Source organism: Simochromis diagramma, unplaced genomic scaffold (genome assembly GCF_900408965.1).
Source record: "Simochromis diagramma unplaced genomic scaffold, fSimDia1.1 OVJJ01000603.1, whole genome shotgun sequence".
NCBI classification, from domain to species: Eukaryota; Metazoa; Chordata; class Actinopteri; order Cichliformes; family Cichlidae; genus Simochromis; species Simochromis diagramma.
Genome location: NW_024387414.1, coordinates 26,184,757 through 26,197,079, shown reverse-complemented (window position 1 = coordinate 26,197,079; position 12,323 = coordinate 26,184,757). Strand labels below are relative to the sequence as shown.

Here is a 12,323-nt window from a genome sequence, read left to right as displayed (position 1 = left end):
CTTTACAATAACTGAGTAAACTCCACCATGTGTTGCAGACTTTAAGGGCATGTTCATTTAAGATGAAATTCTACTAGGCTGCATTTAGAATCATATTAGTATATTATACTTACTATTCTATATTTTATCATTTATTGTCACTGTTCCACTAATATTGGATTTTGATGCAAATCAAACTCTCTCTCTTTCTTTTATGCAAACACGGGCATTTGCACAAAGCTTACACTGTGTACCAGGGCTGGACTGGGACAAAAAATCAGCCCGGGCATTTTGACTAGAGACCGGCCCACCAGATATTATAGGAAAAGCCATAAAGCCTTTGAATGAAAAGTGTGGTGCTGTGGCTCCAGCAAACATCACCTGATACTAGAAAGTAATATTAAATAAATTCACAATAACAACAGCTTATCAAGCTTAAACGTGCTGCTGTTGTACAGCGGACACCCGCTGTTTTCCTCTGTCTTGCGCAAAGTGGGCGATAAACAAACAAGGGAGACGGGACTTGCGACAGAAAAGCCAATCAGCTTATCATTGATCAGTTTCATGATTGAAGTAGCAACAGGAGAGGGAGGGGGAGAGGGTGAGAGAAGAAGAGACAGCTGTGCAAAGATACAGAATAACTCCAACTTTGTCTTTGTCTGATTGTCTGGGCGTCATATAGCGGAGGCAAGTGATGTCCAGATAAACTACATCTATAGATGTAGTTTATCTGGACATAAGGACCCAAAGGAAGGAGGCAGCAGCAGGTCTCTCTCTTAAGCATGTATTTTCACTGAATGGTCTTTTCGGTCTGCCAGTGTGTCATGCACTTTTCATGATTAAAGACCTTAGCAAAGAAAAAAAAAGTTGCCGGCTCCAGCTCCTTCGTATCAATATTATTTTCAGACAGTTTCCCCACGGCTCCACCAATCAGCTCATCTGAATCTGGAGTTTACCTGCATACATCCCGTTCACTCTGTCAGTTTTTTCACACTTACTGCTGTTGAGGAAAAACTACACTAAAAGCCATACCTTGCTCAATTGTTTGTACCTTCTTGGCTCACATAAAACTGTACACGCAGTTTTATAAGATGCCTTGTCCGTAACACAAAAACTTCAGCAAAAGATGAGGGTGCTGAGACATGCCTCGGTTCCCTATTTCCTAAAGCTGTTAAGATAAACAGCTCAAGAATTTGAGCTGCACTGAGGCGCAGAGAGGAACATGACTTTTAATGCAATCAGTTTTTCTTCATTCATCAACACATGCCTGAGAGAGGGTTAACTGGTGTCAGAGCACTTGGCTGTCGTTATGATTTGCTCCAGTGGTGTCAGACATGAGCGCCTTCCTCTAAAAAACAAAACAATGCAGGGTGGAGCAGGTTTCACATGGATTTTTGCACAGATGTTATCTGAGAGGAAAATAAGCCTCACTGCTTTAGCATCTGGTAATAAACAAAGGTTAATAAAGGCTTACAGATGCTGTCAGGTGGCTCCCAGCACTGACACTGACACAATTCAACCAGTATAGCCAGAAGAAAAACGAAAGACAAACCAGCTGGTAAAATGCACATTCAAACTTAAGCCATAACTAAACACCACTGTAATATTCCTACCGGTGTTTTTGATGCATTCATGAATTCATCAGTCGTTTTAATATAGCTCTCCACAGCATCACAACGCCTGCTGTTATAAAGTGAACAATAGCGTCCAGTGTCACACAGCTGCTATTCCCACACACAAAGCCACATTATATGTGTGCCATTGCAGAATTTATTACAGGCAAAGGAAAGTAATTAAAAAAGACTACAGAACAAAGAAAGGAGACCATAAAACACTCCGATTAGCCAGGTTTAAATTTAACCAGACTTTGCTATCTATGTACACGTTTAAAATAAATTACACCCTTTCCTTCTGTTATATCACTGCCTACTTATATATATATATATATATGGGGAGAGAGGGGGGGGGGAGAGGGGAGAGACATAACGATGTTTTCATAAAAGTATACATAAACGAATATTCTTTGGTTAGAAGCTAAGCAGGTGTTGTTTCTCCCCCTGGCGGTTGACTAGATTTATTACATCACTTAAGCTCAGCTTGACCCGGATCCAAAATCCTTAAACCCAGTGATTATATCCTGTAGGTCACGTTTTACTACAGTTTGGAAGAAATGGCGGACATGGATGAATTGTTCGGGAGCGATGGGGACAGCGACAACGACCACGACCACGATCAGCGAGGTAATGTTGCCCGAAACTCGTGGCTTATATTGTTTAATCATCAGTTTGTGCATTTAGATGAGTGCCGCGTTGTGCGCAGCTGCGAAGCAGAGGTGAGCTTTAACGCGAGAGTGAGGTGTGGAACGTTTCGCGGATGTTCATTATATCGAGGCAGACGTTAATAATGTTAATGTGTTTTAAACGTTGGCTTTAATGGAAACCATCGTGGAGTTATTTTATCCTTCACCTAGTTTCACTTTTCTTTTTCTTTCTTATTTTCTTTTTCCTTTTTAAAAAAAAAAATCGGTTTTCAGTGTTTGGATTCACGTGATGTGTCTGAGACGGAGGGCCATGGCTTAAGTTGTTTTGTTGCTGTGGTGCAGGATGTGATCAGCGCTCATGTTTTTTTTTTAGCAGCACGACTGCAAATATACATTTTAAGATCTTAAAAAAAACTTAATTCCCTTATGTCAAAATTAGAATTGTCTTCACGCACAAACTGGTGCAGCACCCAAGTTCACCTACATAATCTTTAATTTCCACAGACTTGCTACTAAAATGATTTTTACAGAAAGAAGAACAGTACGAGAAAACCGTATGACACTGTGTATTTCAGTACTCACTGTTGATCCAGCCGTACATAAATAATATTGTGATTGCATCAGATAATCCCATACAAACAACTGTCAGATATAACAGTATTTATTCAAAAAGGTCTAAATATCCTCTATGGGTATTATTCAGAGACATAAATATATTATATGTCTGTATGAGACAAAGTGTGGAAAACCATCAAAGCATTTTGTTGTGTTGATGCTGAAATCATCTAAAAAGTCTACAAAAAGGAGCTCTTCATGCAGGATCAGTGTTGTTTACAGTGCTGCTGTGCACACAGGGATGTTTAAGGGATCCCACAGTTAAAGATGCATGATTCGTTTACTGATGTTAACAAACTGATATCATCTTTGCTTCTTTTTGTCCAAAAGTAGTTGATAATTGGAAGCTTTTTCTGGCATCACTCGTTTTTTTTCCATTGAAATATTGTGATTTTGCACCCCAAAGAGACTTAAGGTGGTTATAAATAAATAAATATTATTTCTTTTAAACAGGATTGCCCACAGCCCTGCTTTGTTTGAACAAAACACTGATATATGGAGAGTATGAGGATTTAAACAAGCTGAGCTTCACCTTTTTAGTCACACATTTGTGATGTGAGAGGAGTGAATAACATCTGTTTGGCACTACAAACTAGAATAAATCGGACTGCTTTATCTCTTTGCAGAGTCTGGCTCCGGCTCTGGTTCAGAGTCGGAGCAGGAGAGGCCTCGTTCTGTCAGCAACGCTTCAGGCAGCGGCAGTGACAGCGAGAGGGAGCGGGATGATGATGATGACGAGTACGAAGGCCAGGAGGCCGGCAAGCCCAGCATGAATAAGGTGCATTTTGCAGACATCGTTCAGACAGCCGCCTAATCAGTCGTTCAGCTGTGAATTTAGCCACTGAAAATACTGCTTCAACTTCCACAGTGACCTCAGAGAATTGTATTTCTTTTGTAATGTTAATCTTGCATTGACTTGAGTTAATAAACTTTCAACCTACCTCAAACCATCTAGTATGTTTATCCCACAATGAAGGTGTTCTGTGTCTGCAGTAGAAGGACTGAGGCGCGTGTGTGTCTGTGTGACGATACAGTCATGAGCTGCATCTAAACGTACTCGTGTCTTCTCCGTAACAGGAGCTGTTTGGAGACGACAGTGAGGATGAACAACACAGCGGAAGCGACAACCAGTCTGAGCGCTCGGGGAACCAGTCAGATGCCAGCATGCGCTCAGACCGCGGGGACAACGATCACTCCGACGCAGAGCAGCACAGCGGCTCGGACCGTGACCATCGAGATGAGGATGAAGACGAGGAGGATGGGGGTCACCGGTCGGACGGAGGAAGCCCGGCTGGCAGTGGGATGTCTGGCGGTGGGAGCCCTCGTTCTGACAGGGGCAGCGTTCGCTCAGACAGAAGGTACGACGTCTCACACAGGCTGCAGCTCACCGTGGTTTAACTGAGGTCGTTGATGGCACAGAGATCGGGATGCTAAAATATATCTTTTCCAGTTTGAGAAACGCCATCAGGTCTTTGATCTGTCATAAGGAAGTGGATGGGGGATTAAGTGACTTCCAGAGGAATAAAAATCAGAATATATGTTTACCGTGTTTGTTCTTATTCAGTATGCACAGCGATCCTGGGACTCCGCAGTCGGGCCCGGGCACACCTCACAGTGACGGCGAAGCTTCAGGGAGGGAGAACCAATCGGAAGATGAGAAGTGGGGCGGAGAAGCTAAGAGCGACCAGTCGGAGGACGAGGAGGAGAAACGCCACTACTCTGACGAAGAGGGAGAAAATTCTGATGATGAGGGACCGAGGAACAGGAAATCAGGTACAACCCCCAGGATCTGCCGCTGAGCCAGCCTCCAGGGTTAATCTTTTTACACAGTAAATTTCATGGATTGGGGCCATATGTGAACATTTTATCCCGAGCTTAAAACTCAGAGGTTAATATGAGATTAATTTTTCACACAGACTCTTTGCACGAGGCGATGAACTGTTTTCCTTTACTGTAAGATGTGCGTGGGTGTCCCGTGCCTCCACTATAAACGTGACATGTGGAAAATGATACATAAAATTTCTTGGTTTTGTTTTTCAGAGTCTGCAAAGGGAAGTGACAGCGAAGATGATTTCATAGGACGGAAACCCAAAGCGAAAGCCGCCTCCGATTCCGATTCAGACAGCGATGCTGAAACAAAAAGTAAGCCCTAACCTTACTGGGTCAACGTAGCAGCAACGATTTGTCTTTTGTTTCTGCTGCTGAATTTGATATTTTTATGGTACTGAAAGTTATCCGTACTCTTCCGCAGCAAAGAAGACCGCAGCAGATGACCTGTTCGGAGAAGCGGACGACATCTCTTCAGACAGCGATGCAGAGAAGCCCCCGACCCCGGGCCAGCCCCTGGTATGTGTCTGTTCTCTCACCCTCCGTTTCTTCTCTGCACTCATCACACTTTTAAACGAGATCCAAAATCCCCTTTTTCTCTAAGCCTCTCTGAGCTGATCCCTATTGTCATGGGTCACTGGATTATACAGTGTTTGTTCACTTGTTCGTGTGTGTGTGTGTGTGTGTGTGTCTAGGATGCAGAGGATGGTATGGAGGGGGAGCAGGCAGAAGAGGAGCCTGCGCCTGAAACTCGTATTGAAGTAGAGATCCCAAAAGTCAGCACTGACTTGGGATCTGACCTTTATTTTGTCAAGTTGCCCAATTTCCTGTCTGTGGAGCCCAGGTCAGAGCATGTGCAGTGTAGATAGATGGAAAAATTATTTTCACTTGATGATAAGATAATTAGATGTTTTTTGACGCTGTCTTTTCTTTTTCTTTTTTTCCCTTTTAGGCCGTTTGATCCTCAGTACTATGAGGATGAATTTGAGGATGAAGAAATGCTGGATGAAGAGGGGCGGACCAGGCTCAAACTGAAGGTCTGTGTAGGCTGGAAATGACGGATGACAGATTTTTTTGATTTTGATTTTTTTTTCCTACATCACCTGATGTTCATCATCTTCTCCCCACAGGTGGAGAACACAATCCGGTGGAGAGCGAAGAGAGACGAGGAGGGAAATGAAACCCGAGAGAGCAATGCGCGCATTGTCAAATGGTCCGACGGCAGGTGTGTGTTACGTCAGGCTGGATGCCGCGGGGTGCGACACTGCGATCAGGACATAACTCTGTACTTGGCACGCTTTTCAGTTTCCCATTCTTTCCACAGCATGTCCCTCCACCTGGGGAACGAAGTGTTCGATGTTTACAAAGCTCCACTCCAAGGAGACCACAATCACCTTTTCATCCGACAGGGCACCGGGCTGCAGGGACAGGCCGTGTTCAAAACCAAACTCACTTTCAGGTAATGCACTAACATGCCAGTGTGGCTTTGGTAACAGGCTGCTGTTTCCTTTTAGGCACAGACTGTGAGTTGCGAGGGAGACTCCTCCTCCGTCTGGCTCCCTGACAGTAGAATATGTTCTAAACAAACTCCGGGCTACCTCTGCAAACAACAACAACAACAGCAGCCACAATGGCACCCTTCATTCAGGCTCCATTTAGAAATGTACTGAATGCTTTAAGTCCCCGGATCACCTTGTGCAAGCTGCACAGGTTTCTCCCAGTAAGAACTGTTTAAGCTTCTTAGCGCCTTCTTGTGTCTTTCACCCCACATGGGTCTATGAGGGCAAACCTGCCTCAGTGTGCAACAGGCCTCCGTGTTCCCAAACAGGACATTATTACGGTTTGTTCCCTTGGAGCATTAACATTTGAGTTTTGATTAGGATTAGAACTGCTCAGCGTGCAGATGGTTACAATGCTTTTATTTTCCTTTTAAAAGCACCTTTAACTCTTTTAAAGCCAGAAAATTCACGTTTTTAAAAAAAAAAAAAAAAATGTGAGCACCTAAAGAACATACTGTATGACAAGACTTCTTCATTCACGAGGTCATGTGATACGACAGTGAACTTAAGGTTCCAGATAAATACATTTTCTTAAATAAGCCAAACAGACACATGACTCTGTCATTCACAGCTTCGAGTGATCTCAGCATCGTGAGTGATTTGTGTTAAATTTAATGTATTTTTAATAAATGCATAGATTATATTTGTGATGATATTTTCATAATAAGTCATCATTAAATGAGGGAGCTGAGGCCAGCGGTTAATGTTTGTATTGTAAGAACATTGGTGGGGATCTAATAACGTGAGACACTCGACAACAACAGATGTCTTTGGTGAAGTCAAACGAACACAGTGTGTTCTTTTAATCAAGCAGACATAATTGATGAATTTGTTACGTCATACCTGGCTTAGAATTGGGGGCTTTTTAATGCGCCAGCATTGTTTACATCCATGTACGCCTACTTAATGAGACCACATTTACACTCAACAGCCAGTTTGCTAGGTACATCTTGCTAGTACTGGATTAGACCTCCTTTTGCCATCAGAGCTACTTTAATTCTTTGTGGCAGAGATTCAACAAGGTGCTGGAAACATTCCTATGAGATTTTGGTCCATATTGACCTGACAGCTTGAGATGAGTTGAGCTTTGTGACATGGTGTGTTATGCTGCTGGAAGGAGCCATTAAAAGATGGGTACCCTATAGTGTTAATGGACTGGGCACGGTCAGCAGCAGTAGTAAATAGGCTTTGGTGTTGTGATGCACAGTTGGTACTCTATGGGGTACACGTGCGCCCAATCCCTTTACACCACCACCAGTAGCGCCTTGAACTTTTGATATAAGGCCAGATGGATCCATGCTTTCATGAATTTAATGCCAAATTCTGAACCTGCCATCTGAATGTCACAGGAGAAATCTGGACTCATCAGATCAGGCAGTGTTTTTGTCTTCTGTTGCTCAATTTTGGTGAACCCAGGTGAATTGTAGCCTCTGGTTTCTATTCTTAGCTCACAGGAGCGGCACCCAGCGTGGTCTTTTGCTGCTGTAGCTGCTGCTTACAGGTTTTTATGTGATATTCGTTCAAAGATGCTCTTCTGCATATTTTCTTTTTATAAACTTTCCCAGTAAACTCTGGAGATGGTTATGTGGGAAATATCCAGCAGATCAACACTTTGTGAAATAGTCAGGCAGCCCGTGTGGCACCAACAACCATATCACATTCAGAGTTCCCCTCAGATCACCTTTCTTACTCATTCTGATGCGCAGATTGAACTTCAGTAGGTCATCTTGACCATGCTCCGAGTTGCTGCCACGTGATTGGCTGATCATATATTTCTATTAGGGAACAGTCAAACAGGTGTACATAAGAAAATGGCGCATTTTTGTTTTGTTTTTTATTGTGTTTTATTTAATCCACACCTGCTCTCAGTGCTTGTTGCTGTGTAGCCGTGAATCATTGTGAACAGAGATTCCACAGCAGCAGAGTGGGAGTCTCTTTCTCATTAGCAAGACATCACAAAATAACATCAGAGGTTCTCAGTGCAACTTTTAATCTCTATATGGAGCTCATGGAAATGTGTGAAAGCACAGGGCAATATAAAGACCAGCATGTACCTAATGCTGCATGACCTAATAAAGATGACAGTTAGCTGTAAATTAGCTTGTGCTTTAGTTTCCTTCTGCATTACATTACTGGCAGGGATATGCTTAACATGCCCTGTGTGCAATGTGTTTGCCCAAGATAGAAATAAAGCGTACGATATTAAAAACTCCACAAGGTAGATCTAATGAGTGTGGGCTAAAACAGGTTTGGCAGTCGATACTGTGTTTTTCTTTCTGCCTGTTTGCAGCACAGAGGTGTGATCTATGTGTTAATAAAGAAGAAAAGGGAAAAAATGTGTGAAAACCTCCCACTCTTAAGAGATGCACTTTTATAAAGACGTACTTGGGAAATGTTATTATTCAGGTTGTTTTTTCTGCACTTCCAGACCCCACTCCACAGACAGCGCCACCCACAGGAAGATGACCCTGTCTCTGGCTGACCGCTGCTCAAAGACACAGAAGATCAGAATCCTTCCCATGGCTGGACGAGATCCCGAGTCCCATCGCAATGAAATGATCAAGGTAGCACGAGCCGTCCGGTGTGGGAATTATTTTGTTACCACAGAGACCGGAAGAGTGAGATGAGGTCAGCTGTTGACAGGCACCATGGCTGCTTACATAATAATATAACCTGACATGCTTACATAATGTGGTCACGCAGTGGCGAGTGAAATGGAAACCGAGTCGACCAGTCTAGAGTTCTGGTGGTGCGTTTACTGTCGGCTCGAGAAAGACTGCAGATTACATTGTTCTTCACTGTGCAGCATTAGCTTAAAATGGCTTTTAAAACATATAAACACACATTTGTCTCTTTTGTATTTTAAACACTCGTGTCCTGCATGATGACGTCTAATGTGCGTCAGTGGGGATTGTGCGAGTTTGAATAATTAACAATAGACGCCCAAATACTAGACATCAATTACGCTTCCCCCATTGTTTGTAGTCAGTACTCCCAGTTGGTGGTTCTTAAGTTATCATAATTACAGTTCAACAGCAACAAGGGTCAGTGCCTTTTTACAAGTGTATGCCAGTCTCACATTTCCACAGAATGTGGATTTCAGGTGTAATCTCAGTATACCTCATAGGTCATTCCCTCTGTTGTGCCTCTACTTTACTGGGTTTAGGTCTTTTCCAAACAGGCTGTTTCAGTACCAGCAGCTGAAATCAGGCTGCTTTACTTTTAAGAAAAAACATGACATCTGTTAGATGTGGTAGGAGCAGCTAAAATGTAGTAGATGTGGAAAAGGGTGGTAATTGGCGACCGAAAGCCTTAAGCTTGCACTAAAGTACAAAAAACACACCAGTAGCCCACAGCACAGTCTTTGTTTATAGGTTTTAAATGTCTTTTAAGTTTCCACAGTTTGTAATCGCCTCTGCAGTGTCATAATTCTGACACTGATCTAGCCTTTGGGCAGACAGTCAAAGCTAATCATAATGGGAGCTTCAGTAGCTGCGCAATGTGTAGATTTCTAGAGCAGTGGTGGGCAGAGGGGGCCACAGGTTGTCGTGTACCCACATTAACTGCCCACTCCTGCTCTAAAGACCATGGGGTGTTGAAGCTGTGGCTCTGGAGATCCATGCAGGAAAAATGGACAAGGAATACTTTGCTTTACCACCAACACTGCTGGCTTTAGTCAAAATCAAATTGAAACTTTATTTTATTTGCTTTCACTATTTTTTTTTAAAGATATTAGACTGTTATATTTTTTATTTACTATCAAAGTAGCCTCCTTTTGATTGGATTCAGGTAGGACTCAAAGTAAACAGCATTGCTTTTAGTTACCCAAGTCAAGCTTCTGTTTCAAAGTATGCTGAAACAAGCTAATGGATTTTTTTTTTTTCCTCTCTTTACAATTGTTTCATTGTTGGTAATAAAAATAAGAACATGATAAATGAATTTGATTAGATTAGAAAACACAGTATTATTGTAATGAAAATGCAAAGTTAAAGCACTAAATAATCATGATCGTGAAGAGTAGTCACATGTGGTAAAAGATTTGAAGTATTTAGATATATTAGTAATACTAATGGGCTAAGTTATACACAGTAGACAGTTTATTCTGTGAAAGCTGGGAAATTCTTTTGCCACCGCAAACATATGGCAGGTAGCTTAAATAAGTAGGAACATCAAGACTCAAATATGTTTTTTGAGGGTTCAAGAATTGCTTAAAAACGGCTCTTTTGATAGTAAGTTTGCTATAGACATATTGTAGATGCCTAATAATGTTCAGACTGAGTAAGCGTGTGTTCCTGTTTAAAGTTAAAGGTTATTGAAGCACATTTTTGACTAACTGGCACTAGCTGATTGTCAAACTTAAAATGGGCAGGAGGGCAAATGTTTTAGAAAGTAATTACCCTTTCTCTCGTTTGTCCTTACTCTGCCTGCAGTTGTCCTTTTATTGTAGGACAGCTAATTCTATTTATTCCAGTGAGGAATTGTCATGTTGTAGGAATAACAGAACAACAAGCAGGGTAAATGTACTTTAGAGCAAAAACGAATAATAGGCTCATTTCTTATTGTTTTTTCCAACAAGGCCAGCTTATTGCTTTAAAGGGAAATTAATTAGACTTTTCCCACACCTAACATAAAAAGCGACCTTTTTTCTCAGTGTGTTTGGGGAAAAACAATTAACAACTAAGCAGCTAGAAATTAAATGCCTTGAAATGATTTTTGTATAAACTCGCCACTCGGGTCTGTCTTGGCAGAAAGAGGAGGAGCGGCTGCGAGCCTCCATCCGCAGGGAGTCCCAGCAGAGGAGGATAAGGGAGAAGCAGCATCAGAGAGGCCTGAGCAGCAGCTACCTGGAGCCCGATCGCTATGACGACGAGGAAGAGGGCGAGGAGGCGATCAGCCTCGCAGCCATCAAGAGCAAGTATAAGGGTGGAAGTGGCCTGAGAGGTGAGGATGACTGCGTTTCACATTGACTGCTGTCGTTTTGTTTGTATAATTTTTTTCCTCGTATGTTGAGACGTGTTTGGGAGTTACAGAGGCCTGATGCACACGCTCTTCTCTTTCTGCCTCACGTACAGAGGAGCGAGCCAGGATCTACTCATCAGACAGTGATGAAGGTTCTGATGACGATAAAGCCCAGAGGCTGATGAAGGCTAAGAAGTTGGACAGTGACGAGGTAGGTGCAGTGATGTGGTTGACAGACAGGGGGCGGTGTGAGGCAGGACACCGTGTAGAAAAAAAAAGCCAACTTTTCTCATTATCCTTTGTAACTAAGCAGGACAGCAAAAGCTAGACTCTTCAGAGCAGGAAAGCTTTTCTGCACTCACTGTTGAAGTGTAACTGAACGCTGTATGTACTCCTGTCACAGGAGGGCGAGGGATCGGGCAAGAGAAAGGCAGAAGATGACGAGGAAACGGGCACCAAAAAGGCAAAGAAGTATGTCATCAGCGACGAAGAAGACGAGGAAGACGACGACGAATAATTCATCTTCCCTTATCATTCCACTGTATTATCAGTGCTCAGCCCACATGGCATATAAACAGCCATATTTTTTGTATATTTTCTTATGACCTGTGTGTGGGTGGCTGTGTCTGTGTGTTTGCTTGTTTATGTTGTGTACAGAAGAGGTGAGAAATAATAAAAAAATAAAAAAACAAAAAACGGTTGTTTTATGTAACCAAAGCTTCTCGAGGCCTCTTCATCTTTTTAACACCATGAATCATATATATATGAATCACGCTGTTGCGATGTTATGAAACAAACTGTTACGTTTCGAGGGGAGGCTGTTAATGGCATAATTGCTGTGGGCTGCCGAAAGATTAAGTTAATGGCATAGAAGCCGCATCTGCCATTTCTGTTCCTCTCCCTCATGTACACACATAATTGACCAGTGTTTTCAGTGCGCTGGTTTAGAGGTGGTGGGGTTTTTTGGTTTTGTTTTGGGTTTTTTGCAGTTCGTGTGAATGTTTCAGGAAAGAACCGGGGAGTGGAGTGTTGTCAGAGGAGGAGACGATGCCAAAACCCACTTGATAGAAGACACGAGATTAGAGGATTTGGGGTTTGAGACAAAGGAGCTGTAGTTCTGTGGG

At 42.6% G+C, this 12,323-nt stretch overlaps 1 protein-coding gene across 1 annotated transcript; it reads left to right on the top strand.

The window, feature by feature from the left end:
• The first annotated feature begins 2,103 nt into the window (after positions 1-2,103).
• Positions 2,104-11,872, top strand: leo1 (LEO1 homolog, Paf1/RNA polymerase II complex component). Its single transcript, XM_040011087.1, has 14 exons — positions 2,104-2,219; positions 3,481-3,632; positions 3,932-4,212; positions 4,419-4,627; positions 4,895-4,996; positions 5,106-5,200; positions 5,377-5,525; positions 5,634-5,718; positions 5,812-5,906; positions 6,006-6,140; positions 8,669-8,804; positions 10,989-11,181; positions 11,313-11,410; positions 11,603-11,872. The coding sequence occupies exons 1-14, from the start codon at positions 2,150-2,152 to the stop codon at positions 11,714-11,716; spliced, it is 1,914 nt and encodes a 637-aa protein (XP_039867021.1). The 5' UTR covers positions 2,104-2,149; the 3' UTR covers positions 11,717-11,872.
• The last annotated feature ends 451 nt before the right edge of the window (positions 11,873-12,323 follow it).

Coding starts and splice junctions, on each gene's coding strand:
- leo1 (XM_040011087.1), top strand. CDS start 2,150: ATGGCGGACATGGATGAATTGTTCGGGAGCGATGGGGACAGCGACAAC. Junction 5,526..5,633: donor TTCCTGTCTGTGGAGCCCAG/GTCAGAGCATGT, acceptor TTTCCCTTTTAG/GCCGTTTGATCCTCAGTACT. Junction 5,719..5,811: donor GGACCAGGCTCAAACTGAAG/GTCTGTGTAGGC, acceptor TTCTCCCCACAG/GTGGAGAACACAATCCGGTG.